At 43.6% G+C, this 21,998-nt stretch overlaps 2 protein-coding genes across 4 annotated transcripts in view; one reads left to right on the top strand and one right to left on the bottom strand.

The window, feature by feature from the left end:
* The window catches only part of BPNT1 (3'(2'), 5'-bisphosphate nucleotidase 1), a 118,972-nt gene that overhangs the window by 50,503 nt on the left and 46,471 nt on the right, over positions 1-21,998 (bottom strand). The window contains exon 1 of one of the 3 annotated variants that reach the window (XM_029593173.1): positions 12,494-12,648. The exons of 1 other annotated variant lie outside the window; for it this stretch is intronic. The gene's annotated coding sequence lies outside the window, so the exon portion shown is untranslated. Of the gene's footprint in view, positions 1-12,463; positions 12,649-21,998 lie in introns of those variants that run through there. One more of the 3 variants, XM_029593175.1, reaches the window with a different exon arrangement.
* IARS2 (isoleucyl-tRNA synthetase 2, mitochondrial) overlaps positions 12,964-21,998 on the top strand; it is a 165,046-nt gene continuing 156,011 nt past the window's right edge. Inside the window, 2 exon segments of the mRNA XM_029593171.1 lie at positions 12,964-13,305; positions 19,421-19,543. Coding sequence (XP_029449031.1) covers positions 13,090-13,305; positions 19,421-19,543 — 339 coding nt within the window. The 5' untranslated portion in view covers positions 12,964-13,089.

Raw genomic sequence — 21,998 nt, 5'->3', positions numbered from 1 at the left:
CATGAAGCAGAGGGCAATGCTGGAAATGTGTGAAGTATCAGTTTTTCTTTTCCCCTGTCATTGAAGCAAGGAGTCATGCCGGACATGCACCGAAAGTGAAGAATGCCTTGAAAGTCACATTAACTATCATCAAATATTGAAAAGCCTAATAATTGGTAATACCTATAAGCCCATGAACCCATCCCTGTTTTTTTTTCTTTTTTTAATTGGGAGATGGATGCCCTTCATCCTTCTACTCTGTGAAGGTGGACACCTACCACCGGCCACTGGCATCCCGCTCCGTTAATGCCTCTGTGGCTACTGCCGCTCCATGCAGTGTTTTACTACCTGCTCTTTATATGCGTCCTCTAGAACTGATGGATCCCATCCCTGGGTTTTTTTATTATTTATTTAATTGGGAGATGACAGCCCTCCATCCTTCCGCTCCGTGAAGGTGGACACCTACCACTGGCCACTGGCATCCCGCTCCGTGAATGCCTCTGTGGCTACTGCCGCTCTGTGCAGTATTTTACTACCTGCTCTTTATATGGACACCTACCACTGGCCACTGGCATCCCGCTCCGTGAATGCCTCTGTGGCTACTGCCGCTCCGTGCAGTATTTTACTACCTGCTCTTTATATGTGTCCTCTAGACCTGATGGATCCCATCCCTGTTTTGTTTTTTGTTTTTGTTTTTTATTTAATTGGGAGATGACAGCCCTACATCCTTCCGCTCCATGAAGGTGGACACCTACCACTGGCCACTGGCATCCCGCTCCGTGAATGCCTCTGTGGCTACTGCCGCTCCGTGCAGTATTTTACTACCTGCTCTTTATATGCGTCCTCTGGACCTGATGGATCCACAATATTTATCCCATGCCCCTTTGAAGTGCTTCACAGTTTTGGACTTCACCACTTCCTCCGGAAGGGCATTCCAGGCATCCACCACTCTCTCCGTGAAGAAATTCTTCCTGACATTGGTTCTTAGTCTTCCTCCTTGGAGCCTCAGCTCGTGACCTCTGGTTCTGCTGATTTTTTTCTGTTGGAAAAGGTTTGTCATTGTCTTTGGATCGTTAAAGTTTTTCAAGTATCTGAAAGTTTGAATCATATCACCCCTGCTCCTCCTTTCCTCCAGGGTGTACATATTTAGATTCTTCAATCTCTCCTCGTATGTCAACCGATGAAGACCCTCCACCTTCCTGGTCGCCCTTCTCTGTACCGCCTCCAACTTGTCCTTGTCTCTTTGTAGATACGGTCTCCAGAACTGAACACAGTACTCCAGGTGAGGCCTCACCAAGGACCTGTACAAGGGGATTATCACTTCCCTTTTCTTACTCGATATTCCTCTCTCTATGCATCCCAGCATTCTTCTGGCTTTTGCAATCGCCTTGTCGCATTGTTTCGCCGACTTCATATCATTAGACACTATCACCCCAAGGTCTCTCTCCTGCTCCGTGCACATCAGCCTTTCCCCCCCCATCGAATACAGTTCATTCGGATTTCCACTCCCCAAATGCATGACTTTGCACTTCTTGGCATTGAATTTCAGCTGCCATATCTTCGACCACTCTTCCAGCTTCCTTAAATCCCGTCTCATTCTCTCCACTCCTTCCGGCGTGTCCACTCTGTTGCAGATCTTAGTGTCGTCCGCAAAAAGACAAACCTTACCTTCTATCCCGTCCGCAATGTCGCTCACAAAGATATTGAACAGGACCGGTCCCAACACCGATCCTTGCGGTACACCACTTAAAACCGCTCTCTCTTCAGAGAAAGTTCCATTTACCATCACGCATTGTCTTCTGTCCGTCAACCAGTTTGCAATCCAGGTCACCACTTCGGCACTCACTCCCAAGCTTTTTGTTTTATTCACCAGTCTCCTGTGCGGAACCGTATCAAAAGCTTTGCTGAAATCCAAGTAGATGACATCTAGCGCTCTTCCTTGATCCAATTCCTTGGTTACCCAGTCGAAAAAGTCAATCAGATTTGTCTGACAGGATCTTCCCCTGGTGAATCCATGCTGCCTCTGGTCCATCAATTCTCCGGACTGTAGATATTTCACTATTCTCTCTTTCAACAGTGACTCCATTACTTTTCCCACCACCGAAGTGAGGCTAACCGGTCTGTAGTTACCAGCCTCTTCTCTGTTCCCACTCTTGTGAAGCGGGACCACCACCGCTCTTCTCCAATCACTCGGCACCACTCCCGTTTCTAGGGATCTATTGAACAGGTCACACAGCGGACCCGCCAGCACATCTCTGAGCTCCCTCAGAATCCTTGGATGAATCCCATCAGGCCCCATGGCTTTGTCCACTTTCAGATTCTTTAGCTCTTCCCATACATTTTCTACTGTAAAATGATTTTCATCTATTCCACTACCCTCCAGCTTCTTGTGTAGAAATGGTCCTTCTCCAGGGTCTTCTTTAGTGAATACAGAGCTGAAGTATTCATTTAATATTTCTGCCATTTCTTCGTCTCTCTCCACACATTGATCATTTCCACCTTTCAATTTCACTATACCACTATGGACTTTTCTCTTTTCGCTGATGTATCTGAAAAATGTTTTGTCACCATTTTTTATCTCCTTGGCAATCCTCTCTTCCGCTTGACTTTTTGCCAACTTGATTAATTTCTTCGTCTCCCTCAGTTGAATCAAATATTCTTCTTTGTGCTCCTCCCTTTGGGATCTTTTATATTTTTTGAATGCTGTTCTTTTAGCTTTAATTTTGTCAGCCACCTCGTTTGAGAACCAGATAGGTTTCATTTTCCTTTTGCTTTTCTTTACATTTCTAACATAAAGAGTAGTTGCCTTGGTGATTGCTCCTTTTAGATTGATCCACTGCTGATCCACATCTCTCTCATTCTCCCATCCATTTAGTTCTTCCTCTAGGTACTTCCCCATTTCCTCAAAGTCTGTGTTTTTGAATTGTAAAACTCGGGTCTTTGTGGTTCTTTTCCCTATTCTTTTAGTGATATTAAACCATATTGTTTGATGATCACTGGTGCTGAGGTGGGTGCCCACCTCGACATCAGAGACATTATCTGCATTAGTGAGCACTAAGTCGAGTATATTTCCTTCTCTCGTGGGTTCTAATACCATTTGTTTGAACAAAGCTACTTGCATGGCATCCACTATTGCTCTACTATTTTTAGATTCTGCAGATGGGATTTTCCAGTCTACATCTGGCATATTAAAGTCACCCACGATCACCACTTCTCCCTTCTTACCTATCTTATGGATGTCTTCAACCAGGTCTCTGTCCAGCTCTTCCTTTTGGTTCGGGGGCCTGTAAACCACTCCAATATAAATTGATGCTCCATCATCTGTTTTTAGGTCTACCCATAGTGCTTCTTCCTTGCCCCAACTTCCTTGTAGCTCAGATGCTTGGATATTGTTTCTGATATAGATATAGGTTAGATATAGATCCCTGCATAAAAGTGCTTGTACTTCTGAAATTCTCCTGGCTGAACGAACTATTACCAAGAAGGCCATCTTCTGGGACAGGTCCTCCAGGAACATTTGTCTCAGTGGTTCTAAGGGCAATCCTGTCAAGACATTGAAGACTAGGTTGATATCCTATTGTGGGAAGAGCAGGTGAAAGGGGAGCTTGATATATTTTGCCCCTTGACTGGGCCTCTGTAACATGAGATGGCTGCTATTTGCACTCTGAGGAAGTTGAGGGCTAAACCCTTGTCTAGACCTTGCTGAATGAAATCTATTATGCATGCCTTCCAAGGACACACTTTGTGCTGGTGGCAGAAGCCTTCAAATAAATGCCATATCTGAATGTGAGCTCCTGAGGTTGATAATTTTCATGATTTCAGCATTATCAAAATGTCTGGGGCAAATATCCCTTCCTGCGTAAATGAGTCATTTCAAGGGCCCTGCTGTAAGACAAAATGGAGCCGGGTGTTCCAGGAGCATGGGACCTTGTTGCAGGAGGCCACATTCACCTGGGAGACACAGTGGGGCACTGACTAGCAGCCTCAGCCAGTCTGCTGCCACCAAGATTACTAATGTTGGGTGGATTTCTCTTCAATGTTCTGCCTATCAATGGCTACAGTGGAATACATACAGGGGCTCTTCTTGTGGCCATGGCCTTATTATGGCATCTATGCCACTGGATCCAGGCTCTCTCCACTGATTGAAGAACCTGCTTGCCTTGGTTTTGCATCATGACACCATAAGATCCATCACTGGCTGCCCAAATGTTCATAATCAGAACGCCTCCTAGCTGAATTCCCATGCTCTCGGGTCCAGTTTGTTCCCACTCGGGAAATCTGCCTGTGCACTGTGTACTCATGCAATTTGCATTGCTCATAATAGGGACAGGTTCTGCTCTACCCACCCCCAAATTGTGGCTGCATTGCTTGCTAGTGAGACACTGAGTTTCTCCTGCTTGCTCGTGTATGAGACTGCTGTCGCATTGTCTGACAGGATTCTCACTGGCTTTTCCTGTATCAAGGGCAGGGAGGCTACTAGGGTTTCCCCGATAGCTCTTAATTCCAATCTGTTTGCTGCCCAGTTTTTCTCTCTTCCTATCCACTGCCCTTGTGCCATCTGGCCCTGGTGCCCCAGCCGAAGCTGCTGGCGTCTGTTATAGTTATAAAAAGAGGATCAAACTGCATTCTCTTTGAGAAGTTGGAGGGCTATCTGGATAGGATAGGCCCACTGTAACAGGGGATTACAACTACCCCTAATGCATTGGGACACAAGTTCAAATACGAGGACTGGACAAAGACTCCCTCTGAACTGGGTCTCTTAGCAGTTCTATGCAGTTTGAGCTGTAATAAATGCAGAAAAAAAAATCCCAGGTTATTTTGTAGGGTTATGAAAGACCTCAAAAATGAAAATTTCAGACCTAGTTCAATTAATTTGTAACCTAATCATTAAAATCATGCATTGTACCTGAAGACAGGAAGGTGATCAATGTAATCCTGATATTTAAAAAGGGCTCTAGGGGTGATCCGGGAAAACTATAGACCGGTAAGCTTGATTTCAGTACCAGGAAAAATCGTGGAAACTGTTATAAAGAATAAACATTACAGAACATTTAGAAAGACATGGTTTAATGGGACACAGCCAGCATGGATTTACCTAAGGGAAGTTGTGCCTCACAAATCTACCATATTTTTTGAAGAGGTGAATAAACATGTGGACAAAGGTGAACCGGTGGATGTGGTGTATTTGGATTTTCAGAAGGTGTTTGACAAAGTCCTTCATGAGAGGCTTCTAAGAAAAGTAAAAGGTCATGGGATAGGAGGCAATGTCCTTTTGTGGATTGCAAGCTGGTTACAAGACAAGAAACCGAGAGTAGGATTAAATGGTCTGTTTCCACAGTGGAAAAAGGTAAAACAGTGGAGTGCCTCAGGGATCTGTACTTGGACCAATGGTTTTTAATATATTTATAAATGATCTGGAAAGGGGTATGACAAGTGAGATGATCAAATGTACGGATGACACAAAATTATGGAGCGTATTTAAAATTTCAATCAGATTGTGATAAACTGCAGGAGGACCTTGTAAGGCTGGAAGATTGGGCATCCAAATGTCAAATGATGTGGACAAGTGCAAAGTGATGCATACAGGGAAAAATAGCCCTTGCTATAGTTACACAGTGTTAGGTTCCATATTAGGAGTTACCACCCAGGAAAGAGATCTAGGCATCATAATGGATAATACATTGAAATCGTCGGCTCAATATGCTTAAGCAGGGAATGGCAAATAAAACTGTGGATGTCATAATGCCTCTATCACTCCATGGTGAGACCGTACCTTGAATACTGCGTGCAATTCTGGTCACCACATTTCAAAAAAGATGTAGCACTGGAGAAAGTACAGAGAAGGGCGACCAAAATGATCAAGGGCATGGAACGGCTTCCCTATGAGGAAAGGCTAAAGAGGTTAAGGCTCTTCAGCTTGGAGAAGAGGTGGCTGATGGGGGATATGATAGAGGTCTGCAAAATCATAAGAGGACTTGAACAGGTAAATGTAAAATCAGTTATTTACTCTCTCAGACTAAGGGGTACTCCATGAAGTTAGCAAGCAGCTCATTTAAAACAAATCGGAATAAATTCTTTCACTCAATGCATAGTTAAGCTCTGGAATTCATTGCCAGAGGATGTGGTTATAATAGTTACTGTAACTGGGTTTAAAAAAAGGTTTGGATAAGTTCCTAGATGAGAAGTCCATGAACTGCTATTAAAATCATTAAGGAATAGTAGCTTGGGATCTATTTAATGTTTGGGTACTTGCCAGGTACTTGGATTGGCCACTGTTGAACACAGGATGCTGGGCTTGATGGACCCTTGGTCTGACCTAGGGTGGCAAGTTCTTAGGCCTTGGCCTAAAGGAACAAAATCCAGAGTGGCTGCTATCAACCCAAGAAGATATAGGTAGTCCCAAACCTTGGGAGCTGCTTGCTCCTGGAAGTTTCTCACCTGTGAGATCAGCTTTCCTATTCTCGTTGATATAAGGTACACCCAAGCCTTCCTTTGTATTGAACTGGGCCCCTAGGAATTCATGGGATTGAGAAGAAGGCCCGGGGTTGCTCTTTGTGTGGTTTATTATCCACCCTAAGTGCTCCATAAAAAAGGACCATCTTTGCTGTGGCCTGCTCAATCTCCTGTAGGGATTTAGCCCTCATAAACCAGTCATCCAGTTAGGGGTGGACCACTATCCCTGGTTTGTGCAGAGCCGCTGCTACCACTGCCATTATTTTGGTGAAGGCTCTTGGGGCGGTTGTGATAGTGTTTGCCTAGTACACAGAAGCACAATAGCTTCTGAGAAGACTTATGGGGATACAGAAGTATGCCTTAGTCAGACAGTTTGAATTTAGAAACTCTTCTCTCCTTACCAACGTAATCACCAAACGCAAACTTTCTATATGTAAATGGGGAACCTTCAAACATTTGACTCCTTTCGGGTCCAGTACTGGGCAAAAAGACCTATCCTTTTTGGGAACCATGAAGTCAGTGGAGTATGTCCCTTTGGGGTCTGGCACTATGGCTCAAAAGCTTTGTAGCTTGATTAGCGAGGCAGTTATTGCCTCCCTCTTTTCTGGGGAAGAGATTGGGGAGACTAAAAGGAGCTGTGGGACTGATGAAATCAGGATTGGGGCATATCCCCTGCCATTGACCTCCAGGACTCCTTAGTCTGAGGTGATCAGGGTCTACTACTGGTGTCACCCCTGGATAGACTCCTGGTCTGACATTGGGATGGGTGGCTGAGACCTGCTGCCCTAGGGGAAAATCGCTCCTACGATTTCTACCTGCATGATAGGGCTGGGGTTTTGTCCTTCCAGCCTTCTGCAGACCATACTTGCCAATTTTGAATCTGCAATACTTCCTAAAATCCTCGGGCCTCAGGCACTTGCCCAGGATCTGTCTTCTGGTAGTCTCTGGGGCTTGGATTCCCCGAGATCCTTAAAAAGCTTCTCTAAGTTCTCACCAAAGAGGAGTCCCCCTTTAAATGGTAACTTACATAGGCACTTTTTTGAGACTGAGTCTGCTGCCCAAATCTGCAGCCACGACTGCCTTCTTGCTGTTATCCTTGACGCTATTGCCCGGGACAACATCCTAATGAGGTTGTAGAGGGTGTCTGAAGGAAGCCATCCCGACTCTCTCTTTTTCACTAAATGCACAATTAACCTCTGGAATTCATTGCCGGAGGATGTGTTTAGGACAGTTAGTGTAGCTGGGTTAAAAATAGGTTTGGATGAGTTCCTGGAGAAGAAGTCCATTAACTGCTATTAATGGATAGGGAATAGCCACTGATTTTGCTAGCATTAGTAGAATGGAATCTATTTAATGTTTGGGTACTTGCCAGGTACTTGTAACCTGGATTGGCCACTGTTGGAAACAGGATGCTCAGCTTGATGGACCCTCGATCTGACCAAGTATGGCAATTTCTTATTTTTCTGAGTTGTATCCAAAGCATTACTGCCAGGGTTACATAACCTCCACAAACAGAGGCCTACAAGGCCATTGCATTGGTCAAAAATGCCTATTTCAAGGTTGCCTTGATTCTTCTATCCTGATAGTCCTTTAGGGCCATCTCACCTTCCACTGGAACAGTGATCTTATGTGTAACAGCTGAGACCAAGGTGTCCATCTTCGGGACCCTTAGTAGGCTGTTCTTTGCCTCTTGAGGCAGAGGAAATAACGTCTCCATCAACCTGCTTCCCTTTAACCCTCCTTGGGAAGGTCTCCCATTCTGTCATTACCATCCCTTTTAGGGCTGGGTATAAAAGGGACATTTTTGGACAGCTTCTGGATCCCTTGGAGTATCAGGTCCCCTTCCAGTTGATTCTCATCCTTTGGCTCAGAGAGCTAAAGCACTGCCAACATGTTGGAAATTAGGGTGGGAGGTTCTTCCCTACAGAAGAGAGATTATTGTGGAGTCTCCTTCCTCCTCAGAGGAACACTCGTCCTCTTCTTGGGTGACTGTATGGGCAAAGAGATCTGAACCTGGCCCTGTGTTGGTGTTCTTATTGATTAACCTGAATCCTCTAGGTCCACTCTAGGCCTGTTTAGGGCCATTTCCCTGACTTCTTGTGTATAAGAAGGCCCAGGTATAGCTGGAAGGGGTGCCCCTCCTGGTCTTTGTACAGCCAAATAGGCTTGATGCATCAAGATTATGAAATCTGTTGAGAAGGCCCATGGGGGCGGTGGGGTGGGGGAAGGCTTCGCCATGCAGATCTAGGGATGCAAATGCTCCCTTTATCTTCACTTTACCTCCCTTGCCTTCTGAAGAGGCAACTGATGGTGGGCCTGAAATAGAAGCCCCCTAGGGAGATCCCTCTGCCCAATTTCCTGCATCAGCAGGGCCTCAATCTGCTTGCTCTGGGGGCTTTCTACTTCCCCCTGATCCTGCAGAGGCAGGGAGGTTTGGTCCTCCTGATTCTGCTGTCCAGTATCCCTGTCGAACAATGGGCAAATAGAGCCAGGCACCCTTTTGGTTCAACACCTTGTTCTTGGTAAGACTAGAAGGCATTCTCTTTGTGCCTCATGTTCTGTTTAGTTCTACTGTGGACCCTTAGTCCGGAGGGTACTCACTCAGGCAGGGTCCTGATGAACTCCTCTCCGGAAGGTGGAGCAGGATAGTCTAGGGTGGTGTCCAGACAAGTGGTCAGTAAGCAGAAACTAAGTCCAAGCAGGGTCAAGGCAGGCGGCAGGCAAAACAGAGTCCAGGTCCAGGCAGGGTCAAGGCAGGCACAGCAGAGAAGCACCAGACAGCTACTCAGGAACCTTGCTGCAAAGGCATCTGCTAGGTCCCAGGGAGAGGTTTAAATCTCCCTGGGTGCTGACGTCATCTTCCGGGGCCAGCCTGGACCACACGCTGTGGCCCCTTTAAGAGGCAGGACCTGCCGCGCTCTCCCCGACGCTGTAACAAGGACGCCAAGGAAATTATGCCGCGGTCTGCGCCCCGTCTGCCGCACTGAGAGAAGGCCCCGCTCCGGAGCACTGAAGGAGGTAGGGGGTCCTGGCCGAGGGCTACCTCGGCAGGAATCACAACACCTCACCTAGATACCACTCCCTGGGAACAGCCATCCTGTTCTGGCAGCTGCCGTGGTTCCAGCTATAGTGAACTCGCTGCAAGGCAGCGATGCAACTGGTTACTGCCCAGCTCCTGCTGATGAAGCTGTGAGGTGGAGAGGCACCATGAGGACCCTAGGGCATTCAACTATTGCCACTAACGCAATTTCCTGCCCCCACTCTACAGCATACTCATTGCCACCGAGGTTACTGCTGGGTAAGGACCAAACTGCCTCTCTTCTTCTTTACAACGGAAGCAGAAGGCTCAAGTTGGAATTGGGTCGGTCCCATGGTTTTCAGTTCTTGAAGGGGGAAGGAAGCCCCCTGCTCGGGTCGCTAAGTCAGGCCCTTTGGGAACTTGGACTGGACCTGAGGCCGCTACCCCATAAGGAGGGTTTCTCTTATGAAAAAATTATTCTCCCCCCCTGGGAGCAAGGCTAACATGGGGGGGGGGGGAGGGGGAGGGGGAAGGCGTAGCCGAGGGGCAGTTATCCCAGGAGCCAGGAATCCTCCACCAGACCTAGGTCTTGCCAGGACTCTGGGAGCTATGTAGAGATTAATCCTCCTTAGTCTACGCACCTGTTGGAGACAGAGACTACTGATGACAGTCTAAGGGAGCACCTACCATATAGTGGACATGATGTTACAAGAAAGAAATGGAGGTGTGTCCTCTAGCTCCATCAGCTGCAGAGAAGGGAAGTCCCTAAAGTATTTGACTGGTCTAGCAGGAGGATTAGGAATATCATGTTACCAAATGCAGAAAACTTCTGAATTAAAAGTGGTATTTTATTTTTTATTAGTTTCTAGGAAGTACTGCTGCTTGAAACTATAAGAACATAAGATTTGCCACACTGGGTCCTCAAGCCCAGTATCCTATTGCCAACAGTAGCAATTCCAGATAATAAGTACCTGGTAGGATCCCAAGGGGTAGATAGATTCCAAGTTCTTTATCCCAAAAATAAGCAGTGGATACCTAAATAATGGTTTATGAACGTTCCCACCAGGAATTTGCCCAAACTGTTTTTAAATGCAGCTACACTAATAGCTTTCACCACATCCTCCAGCAACAAATTCCAGAGCTTAATTATTTATTAAGTAAAAAAATATTTTTTCTTATTAGTTTTAAATGTATTATTCATTGTATGTCCCCTGGTCTTTGTACTTTTTGAAAGAGTAAACAACTAATTAACATTTACTCCTTCCATAAACCTCTATCATATCTCCCCTCAGCCGTTTCCTGTCCAAGCTGAAGAGTCCTAACTTCGTTAGCCTTTCCTCATAGGGGAATCATTCGATCCCCTTTATCATTTTGGTTTCCCTTCTTTGGACCTTTTCTAATTCTGCTATATCTTTTTTGAGATGTGGTGACCAGAACTGCACCCAATACTAAAGATGAAGTTGCACCATGGAGCAATACAGAGGAATTAATATATTCGCCATTCCTTTCCTAATAAGCTCCAGGATTTTATTTGCTTTCTTGGCTGCTGTTGCACACTGAGCAGAAGATTTTAAATATTAACAATGATGCCTGAATGTTGACTCCTAATGTGAAATCTTACATTGTGTAGCTATAATTTGGGATACTCTTCCCTAAGTGCATCACTTCACACTTGTCCACATTTAATTTAAATTTTCCATTTGCATGCCCAGTCTCCCAGTTTTGCAAGGTCCTCTTGCAGTTTCCCCACAATCCTTTTGTGATTTAACAACTTTAAATAATTTTGTATCATTGGCAAATTTGATCACCTCACTTGTTCCCATTTCCAGGTCATTTATAAAATACATTAAAAAGCAGTGGTCCCAGAATAGATCCCTGGGGCACTCATGGTCTCATATTTCAATTAATTCCACAGTATCATGTAATCATCATTTATTACATGCTTTTCCAACAAAAAAAACACAACTCGAAACAAGTTACAGCAAGTTTAGATTTACAACAGTGCTTGCAAGTATTTCTGATAGGATAATGTTGATCTTCCTCTCTACTCTACATTTGAAGCTGCTATACAGTGACCAAACACTAAGAAGGAATCAAGACACCCACCGCAGAGCAGTGCTCTTCCATTACCATGTATACAAAATGGAAAGTGCATAGACAATATACATCAGCCCCTTTTAACACCAAACTACCAACAATTTTAGCCTTATAGATGAAAGCAGCTAAATTGCTGCATAAACCATCCTAGTTGTCACGACTCATCACATAAGAATTATAAAATGAACAATCAAGATGAAAATCTGCTCTTGTAAATCTTCCTAAGTATCAATTAAAAAAAAAAATATTCTTAATGAAAATGCATTGCAGGAACAAACTATACCATATTAGATGCTACCGATCACTGAAAATGACATGATCTGCATCTAACAAATAAGCGTGAATGTTACTCAGAACAGTTCAGTCCACATACAGGTGCTTTAGAACAGATTTGTCCTACAGCGATTTAGATTTTTTATTACAGAGGATTATAACTGAGGCAACCTAAGAAATGAACACCTCCTCCTATCTGCAGGCCAGTTACGTCAATTGGTCTTTTTCTACCATCATCTACTACATTACCTTTACACCAGTTAATCGGCAAATCTCTCCCAATGCCACACAAACTAGTGGGAGTGACAGGTGCCAAAACAGTAACATAACTGATGGGATAGACACATGAATAGCAAGAAAAATGCTAACATAGAAATGACGGCAGAAGAAGACCAAACGGCCCATCCAGTCTGCCCAGCAAGCCTCACACATTTTTTTTTCTCTCATACTTATCTGTTTCTCTTAGCTCATGGTTCTATTTCCCTTCCACCCCCACCATTAATGTAGAGAGCAGTGATCACAGATAGCACAAGACCTGTGACAGAACACTAGGCAGGCAGCAATTAGTAAGACTAGAAAGAAAGTGATTCTTATTTACAACTATTTACATTTTCTATCATACGAATTAGATGCAATGCTAACCAAACAATTTAAGAAGTAACAGTTATTCACCAAGAGCGAATCTGAAGTTCCTAACAAAGAGCAGAATACACAGGCTCGGAAACAGCAACTCCAGTAGACAAGAAGCGAACTAGCAGCACCACTTCACAGCAGCCTTCCGATTGTCAGGGAAGGACCTATAAAGAACTCCGCCGCCGGGCTCTGACGTCACCGCCCCACCTCCTCACTCCCCTCTCTCCCGGGTCCTAGAAACGCCTCATGGCCAAGTATTCACAATCTGCACCAAGCGCACAGGGGGAAACTATTGCTACGAAATATAAACATCCCAGTTTCCTCTTTCTGGAGGATTTGTAGCGAATGTTCTCTAGAGTGCAGTGTCCAACAGACCGTGCTTGAAATTCACAGCAAGTACTGAGAGCAGGCAACATAGAAAGCGTATTCTTTTGGTGTGGCATGTCCCGGCCAGCGGCCCGTAACCATGGAGTACGAATGCCTTCGCCGCCGGGGTGAAGGGACGTGACAGAGACTACGCATGCGCGGAGAGAAGTGTTTCTTTACTGCTGGTCCGTGGCTCGCGCCGCGGCGCGTGCGCGTTGGCTCTGGGTCTCAGTGCCCAGGTTGAAGTTGGAGCTGACCTCTCATCCGCGATGCTGTCAGCTCTGCGGCCGCGGCCTTGGGCGGCAGGGGCTTTGCGGCGGCACTGCCGGGGCCTCGGTGTGGCGCGCATCTCCACGGGCCCCGCCAGCAACAGCAGCCAGGAGGAGCCGGGCAAGTTCCGGGACACCGTGCTGCTCCCGCACAGCGCCTTCCCTGCCCGGTTGGCCGGCGAAGAGCAGCTGGAGAAGGAGCTGGAGATCCAGCAGGTACGGCGGGCTCGGACGGGTCGCGGTGGTGAGAGTCCCTTCCCCGAAGAGCTTCCCGGCACTGTGCCGGCATAGGGCGGGTAAAGCAGTCCTTGGTTGAAATGTGCCTTGTGGTTCGCTGCCAGCGGTTATAGGCACTGTTTATTCCTAGAAGGAGACCGTGGCTCGTTATGGAAATGTGTTGATGACTTCGGGTCTCTGAGCCTGGCAGAAGCCCGAGGCCTCCTGATGGGCTTGGCCAGGAATTAACAGCATCCATCAACCACCAAACTAAGGATAAAAGAACTTCATTGTAAAATTATTTGTTCCTTCTGGGAATGGAAGCGTTATCTTACGGCTGTTTTTTAATACTCCCGGACGTGATTGTGGTTGTATCTGGATTTCTAGTTCTATAGGACCTGAAGGAAAGAATACTAGTTCATACTTTATGGGGTTAATTTTGTAACTGCACGTAAGTAAGTAGGCAAATGTGTACCTAAATGTATGCATAAATCCACTTTGAAAATTATTCGGTCAAAACTATGCACATACACACTTACACCGCTATTTGGTGCATGCAGTTCTATGGAGCGAATTTATGTGCATGCTTTTGAAAATCCAAGTTTTTGAAAATCCCAGCTTGTATATCAATATTGTTTGTACAAACATAATCTGCAATAGCATTGAATCTTTTCTGAATATTGAAGTGCGAGGTAAATAAAGATTTATTCAGCTTGGAGCCAATATATGAATCATATAAACAAAAATATGATTTACATTGCGGATTATGTTTGTACAAACAATATTGATATACAAGCCAACAGCTTGATCAGCTAACCTGAGTCCAAAACATATATATCCAAGCCCATGAGGGTGGCAAAACTTGGCCAGAGTCGGGCTGTATTATTTTAGACACGTCTCCATTTCAATAAAGAATTGAAAAAGACCTTGGCACCTAATCCTTTTGTTTTCCTAACAGCTTTTTTAGATCGCCTGCCTTCTTGCTTTTTGGGATCAACACACGATTGGACAAGTGTTTTGGACGTGCATCCATAATCCCCGATGCAAAACGGGGGTTAGTGTGTCCAGTCGAGTGCATAGATAATAGCGCTCATCACATGTAAATTCAAGTTGTTGAGGCTATTAGCTATTTCCCTCTAACTAAAAAAAAATGCGCACATTTTAACCTGCAAAAATTAACACCTGCCCTGAGCAGGCGTTAATTCTTGAGCAGCCCCCCCCCCCCCCAAAAAATACAGAAAAGCAGAAAATAAAATACTGCATTTCTGTTCCTTTTTTCGGATCTTCTGACTTAATATTAAATATTTTATATATGCCGATGATATCCAGTTCTTTCTCCCTTGTAGTTCTGATGGGGATGTTCCTGAAGCCAGACTACAAGAGGTCATTAGACTCCTTCAAAAATAGTTACTTGCTCACCGCTTATTCCTTACCATGAAGAAAACTCAAGTTCTTGGGATGGGCAAGGCTAAAGGAGGTCTGGATTTCCAAATTCCTCTCTGCCAATTCAATCTGAAATTAGGACGCTGGGTGTTTTTCTAGACTCGGAACTTACTTTGAAGCAACAAATTTCATATGTTGCTAGGACCGCCTTTTACAAACTTAAGCTAGTTTGCCCATTGAAAATGTTGCTACCTGCATCGTTTTTCCGGATGGTTGTGTCACCTAGGTTATTGTGCTTCCCTGTATACTGGCCTCCCGGATAAACTGATACATGTGTTACAATTGGTACAAAATGCTTCTGCCCGAGTTGTATCAAGGTGGTCACGAAGAGAACATATAATGCCAGTTCTGAAAGATCTGCATTTGCTTCCAGTTAAATGGAGAAGTAGGTTTAGGATAATTACCATTGTTTTCAAACTATTGAAACTCACTCCCTCATGTAATTTGAAAACCCACCTTGAATGGTACACCCCCCAGCTTCTAGCGACCAACTCAGTCAAGAAATTTAGGCTGGTTCATACCAGGAGGCACAAATTCTCCTCGGTGGCTGCACTAGATTGGAACAAACTCCGGGTTACCCTCAAACAGCAACAGGATTTTAAACTTTTTTTAGAAAAGCTGTAAAGGCGATGTTGTTTCTTGAGGCATTTGTATGAGTTGGCAATTCACGTTTTAATATATTTGTAAGATGTAGCCTGATTTATTTTTATGTCATACTGTTTATCATTTTTTATGAATGTTTTTATGTAGTCCACACCAAACAGATGTCTGGAAGTTGTGGAATATAAGATTATAAATAAATAAATATTGCATTATTAAGTCAGAGGAACCGAAATAGAAGGGAAAAAAAAGGGTGCTGGGGATCAGATTAGGAAAAGGGATGCTCAATTAAGGAGCATCCATTTCCCTAATCCGTGGCTGTGCACAGGTTAGGAAAACGGACACTCATAAAACTGAGCATCCATTTTCCTAACCTGACCTACATTCCTCCTGGGCGCTCATTGCCAAGGAAGCGCTAAAGGCGCAGAATTTCACCTAGCGCCTCCTTTTTACCACAGCACCCGATTTATATATTAAATCAGGTGCCCAGGAGAGGTGGATCGGTGCGTTAAGGCACACACACGATATTGCCTCAGCCTGTTTGCCTGAACTGTATACAAATCTATCTCATGCAATTTGTTTAGGGATAGTCTGAAAACCTGAGGGATGAAAGTGGAAACCACTGTACTAGGGCATATTAAACATTATGGTTTTACAAACTAAGCAGTCTGGATATAAAAAGGGACACAGTACCGAGACTGCACTTACTTCCCTGCTTATTGAGTTTGGACTATGTTTTTAGATACAGGTAATGCTGCTTTCCTCATCTGACTAGATTTATGTGCGGCAGTTGACCACCAACTCCAGCTTAATCGACTATTTGACTGCGGCAGTAGAGAGACGTCACTACTGTGGGTCAAAGCTTTTCTTGAACATCACACTTGCAGTGTTAGATGGAACTCTGAAGCCTTTCCCCCTGCACCCCTACTTAATGGTGTGCCTCAAGGTTCCATACTCTTCCCTTTTCTCTTCAATTTATTTCTTGTTCCTCTTGCCTAGGTTTTTCAGGCTGCTGTTATGCAGATGATATACAGATAGTTGCTAGCTGTAATCCAGTTTCCTCTCACACCATCAGATTTCAAAACTTGTTTAACTAAAGTCTCAGATTGGTTAAAAATCTTTTAAGCTTAAAGCAACTCTTAAAAGTCAGAAGCAGTTTGGTTTACTCTTACATCTACCACTGATCCTCTCCCTACACCCACAATGGCAGGTTGTGACATACCAGTAAAGAATATGGTAACCACCTTGGGTGTAACCTTTGATCATCAACTTAGATTTTCTCATCACATTTCCAGTATTTTGCAGACTTCTTATTTTTTCCTGAGGTTTATATGTAGTCTTCAATCTTTTCTGGATTGTGCTGATCTTAAAACCTTGACCTATTCACTTGTTCTCTCCAGGTTAGACTATTGTAATGCACTATTACGTAGTCTCTCTACTGTGCAGACTAAATGAATTCAAACAGTATAGAACAGTGCTTTTTGGAAAGTCCAAATTCGACCATGTTACCTCCTTCCTGGTTGAGCTACATTGACTCCCAGTGTCTCTATGCATTCAATTTTAAATTGGATTACTAACTTTAAAAGTTTTGTTTTGGGGCACACTTTTATCTCTCTCTTCTTTAATCTTTCCTTATTTGCCTTCAAGTGTGTTGCACTCCTCCCAGCAGGAGGTCTTAGTGGTACCTTCTGTTAGAGAAATATACTCTCAGAGATACAGGGAAACCTGTTTTACTTTTTTATCTCCTTGTTTATGGAATTCATTACCGCTTAATATCTGCCTTGAGGAGGGACTATCTGAAATTTAGAAAGGTCCTTAAGACCCATTTCTTTCTGCAAGCTTATCCACATCTTAATTCCATGTCAGTTTAATTCCATGTTTTTTTTCATACTTAAATATGATTTTATGCTTCATTTTATTGTTTTATTTTGTTTTGCTTCATTTTTGTTTTTTGTCTTATTTTGTTTTAATTTGTTAATTTTTATCTGAAAATTTAATTTGCTTTTTATATTAATATTTACATTTATGTATATCACTCTGTTTTACAAATGTAATAAGTTGCAATTCATCAAGAAACAGTAAACAAACACTTGCATTGTTTGTTTGCAAGTGGTTACAGTATTTTAGCATGGTTAATGCACATAAACTAGCTTTCAATAGAGTTAATTTCCCTCCATAAAATTAATCCCTGGCTCCCTGTCTCCCTCCCTTGGCACAGCCAGTTCCCCCCTCTGCCACTGTACATAGCTAAATTCAGAATATATTTACTTTTTAGTAAAGTTATTATGTAAAGCAAGTATTTCTTTATATTTACTTGGTTAATCTGTTATACTGTATCATGTCACCAAAAAGCTTGCCTTTAGACATCCTGCTATATGTAAACCGGTGTGATATTTTGAATCAAATATCGGTACAGAAAAATAAATAATGCGAAATCTATGCCAGTGAAACAATTAGATGTAAAAATATATAAAATAACACATTACATTTTAGTGAAGCCACAAAAATATGCACATTAAAAGTGCAAAATACATCATAGATACATTTAATGCAAAGATTTTCATTGGAGAGTTATGTTACAATTTTGCGATACCATCTGCATTTACATGCATACGTTACCATCTGCTGAACTGCCAATGCACTTAAGTACATTGGCCTCTAAATATCTTATTCATTCAGGTTTTCACAGTGTGCATCAAAGCTGCTGTGAATGATTAAAATAAACTGTTGTCTTGTTTTACAGTTAATCTGGTTGCTCAAGCATGAAATATTTGCCAGGAGTAGACAAATAGAGTTGAATTCTAGTTAACATAAAACAGTTGTAGAGAAAACTGGAGTTTTCACAGGTTGTGATACTTGTTAAAGGACCGATGCAAAAGATGCTGAGTACATGAAATTTTGTGACCTCATAGATGACATTTGAAGAAGCTGCATGTGAGGTCTTGAAACTTAAGCACCTCAGCAGGGGCGGCATCCGCATTTCCAACAGAAGAGGAGGGCAAACATTGCCCTTAGAGTATCATCTGCTACCTGACTGAAAGTGGTGACGTCATGTCCCCTTTAACTCTGTACCCAGCCCACTAAGGGAGAATAGAAGAGAATGAGAGAATATGGAGCATGGAGAGAGAGAGAACTGGCATCATAATGGCAACACCCTTTATGAAGACAGCAAGCATCACAATTGCCTTGCCTGTAGTCTTGTTTACCACATAGGGGCTAAACCAGAGGAGAGTAGGCAGGGGATATGACCTCATATTCTGGATGAGGTCAGAATTGTAACCTCTGAAGGTCACAATTGCCAGATGAAAAATTAGAGTAGCTTGCTGGCAGATTTACCGTGTGACATAAAATATCCTAGCATTTAGATTAAGTGTTTCAGCATCCTTCCCTCCTTGAAAGCAAACCATCACAGAATCTGTGTGTTCCAGAAGCTGGGTCACAGCTGAAATGAAACAAATCTAGATACTTGCTTTTAGCTGAGACAACATTAAAAACCAGAGGGAGGAAAATGAGACCCACAAAAACAGGGACTAATTTCTAGCCTGTAGTCCAATGGATCAAAAAAGAGAACTTGCTGCTTTTCGAGGGAGGAGAGTAGATTTCTCACCTTCATATCGTAGTGGGAAACGATGCTTCCTGAAGGATGGACAGAAATTAGGGGTGCTCTAAACCAGTTCTGGGAGCGGCAGCCCCAGCCTGTCAGGTTTTTAGGCTATCTCTAATGAATTTGCATGAGATTAATTTGCATGCACTGTCTTCAGTTTATGCAAATATACTTCATGCATATTTATTAGGGATATCCTGAAATTCCAATTGGCTGGGGGGGAGGGAGGGAAGGAAGGGTCCCAAGGACCAGATTGAGCACTCCTGAGTTAGAAAATGCAAACCGACAGGGCTCTCCTCCTCCTGTTCTCATTGGATCAGTAATGCACAGCTATCTACTCTGTTTTTTGCTTTGTATTTGAATCTGTAATGTTCATGTTTTTGATTTCTCGGAATTGCTACATCATTGCATTCCGCAAGCACATTCAGAATCTCCATTAAAAGGGTGCGTTTTGTTTTGTGTCCTTAGAAATGTGGCTTTTCAGACCTGTACCTTTGGCAGCGGGAGAGGAAAACTAAGAAAGAATTTTGCCTTCATGATGGACCTCCATATGCCAATGGGGATCCTCACATTGGACATGCATTAAATAAGGTAAGTCTTATTTGCAGCCTAGGCCCTCACTTGAATCTATGTGCTAGTCCCTTTTTATTTCCCCTTTTCTCTGGGCTGTCAGGTGATAAGTGTGTAGGGCTGTCTGCATTCTGACTCTCCAAATGTGTGTCAGGCCATCCCACATCAGGCTTGTTTAGAGCCACTTATTGGTGTATTAGACCAGTGGTTCTCAACCGGTGTGTCGCCAAGCACACGCAGGTGTGTCGCCACACTTCCCTGTCCTCTGCTGACCCAGCTGCTCCCCCTACCCGAGCAAGATAGTCCTACACAGAATAAAACGCTGAAAGCCCGGGCGGAATGCGGCAGGACAGCTGGAGTCAGCAGCACTGGCATGCTGTCTTCTTCCCGCCCCCTCCCCGCGGCCCGGAAGAGGAAGTGGTGATCAGCGGGTGTGTGCGTGGGAAGAAGAGACCATGCTAGTGCAGGCAGCATCAGCCCGAAGAAAAGAGAGGCGCAGCCTGAGGCATGAGCATCGCAGCTCCGAGAAAAACGAAGAACGTCGTCAACCCCTGCAGCCAATGAGACTCCTTGCTCCGCGAGGGCTGAAAATAAAGTAGGTTGCTGCTGCCTTTAGGGTTAGAAGTGGAGGAGGCTGCTGCTGCCACTAGTTTGGGGGAGGGGGTGAGTGAGTGAGTGAATGAGCAAGCATGTGTGTTTGAGATCCTGGGTGTGTGTGAGTGAGAGAGCATGTATGTGAATAATTGAGAGCCTGTACATTTGAAAGAGAGTATGTGTGTGACTGAGAGCTGGTTTAGGTGAGGGAGCATGTGAGTATGTGATTGAGAGCCTGTGTGTAAATGAGAGAAAGAGAGAGAGCCTGTTTGTAAGCATGTGAATGAGAGTCTGTGTGTGAGAGAAAAGGACAGCATATATGTGTGTGATTTGAAAGCCCGTGTGTGTAAGCCTGAAAAGATAGACAGCATGTGTGTAATTAAGAGCCTATATAAGTGAGAGAGAAAAAGCATGTGTATATGTGAGCGATTGAGAACCAGTGTGAGAGAGAGAGAGAGGAGAAGGTTCCAAGCAAACCACTCCTCCTCCTGCTAATTCAAAACAATCTCAGGGCACCTGGATATCAAACGTTCCCAGGTATGCAGAGCAAAACATTTTTTGTATCCTTATTATTTTTCATTACTGGGTCTTTGTATCTTCTATTTTGAAATATTTTATTGGTATCTAGAAATTGTTGATATGAGTTTTTAATTATTGGATATTCCATTTATCCGCTGTTTTGAAATAATCTGTTCTTTTTGTTAGTATGGTTTTACTGCTACTGATTTTATATTTCTTGATTTGTTTTATAAGGATGGGTGGTTTCTTTTTTTCCTTTGTTGCAGTGCATACAGAGACTCTGGCTTGTTGCGGTTTCCAATTCAGTTTTTGTCTGCATGCTTCTAGTTATGCGTTTTGGTCTCTTTATTCTTTGTTAGGTGAGGGTCAGCACATGTGATTCAGGTGAGGTTTTCTGCTGGGGTGTAGTTTCTGTGTAGGGCTCTATAGTAGCCTGACTTGGTCCGTTTTCCTAATAGGAGATGTATTGGTGTCTTAAGGCCTGGTGTAATATTTTCAGTGTTACCTTTTCTTAGGTAAGGTGGTTACTGTTAAGTGCTGGAAATTGGTGCTGTTTTGGTGTGGGATGTTTACCGTTTATGCAATTTCTGTTCAGACAGAATATGTATCTTTTCCTTGTGTCATTCTTAACAATAAAAATAATACTGGACCTTTATTTTTTATTTCCACCGTAAATTGTAATGAGCAGTGTGTCACACGTGAGTGTGGTCTGTTAGGTGTGTCACGATGGGAAAAAGGTTGAGAACCACTATATTAGACTATTTCCTTGCAAACATGGCTCTATAGGAAACTTGACTCTTATAATATCTGGATTATGAGGGGGAAATGCAGGTCAAACAATATCAAAAGGGGCCAGTGGTCTGATGAAAGTTGATTGTCTTTGAAAAACCAGGCCGTCATAAAAAAAAAAAAAATGGATTGTGCATAATTTTACCAGAGGTAGGTCTTGTGAGACTAATCTGATCAATTTCTTTGATTGGGTAACCAGAGAGTTGTATCAGGGTGGAGCCTGTTTTTAAAAAGCATTTACCTGGGCAAGTGGGCTTTTGAAAATTGCTACAGTATATGCCATTGAATTGTCCATAGAGTTTACTCACATAAGTGCAAATTACTCGAGTAAATGGCATTTGAAAATTGCTACAATAGTAGTTAGATTTATGCGCATAACTCCTTTTGAAAATTACCCCCTTAGATTTTAGTATGACCCTTGACACAGTTCTGCATAGGCAATTTATAAATAGATTGCCCTTGGTATGGCCCCTAAAGTGAATGATTAGTTAGAAACTGGTTGAGTAGGAGGTGTCAAAGGGTAGTGGTAAATGGAGTTCACTCCGAAGAGAGATGCGTTACTAATGATGTGCTG

This window comes from Rhinatrema bivittatum, chromosome 3 (assembly GCF_901001135.1).
Source record: "Rhinatrema bivittatum chromosome 3, aRhiBiv1.1, whole genome shotgun sequence".
Lineage (NCBI taxonomy): Eukaryota > Metazoa > Chordata > Amphibia > Gymnophiona > Rhinatrematidae > Rhinatrema > Rhinatrema bivittatum.
Note: the sequence above shows the minus strand (reverse complement) of the source record. Positions and strands in the feature narration are given on the sequence as shown.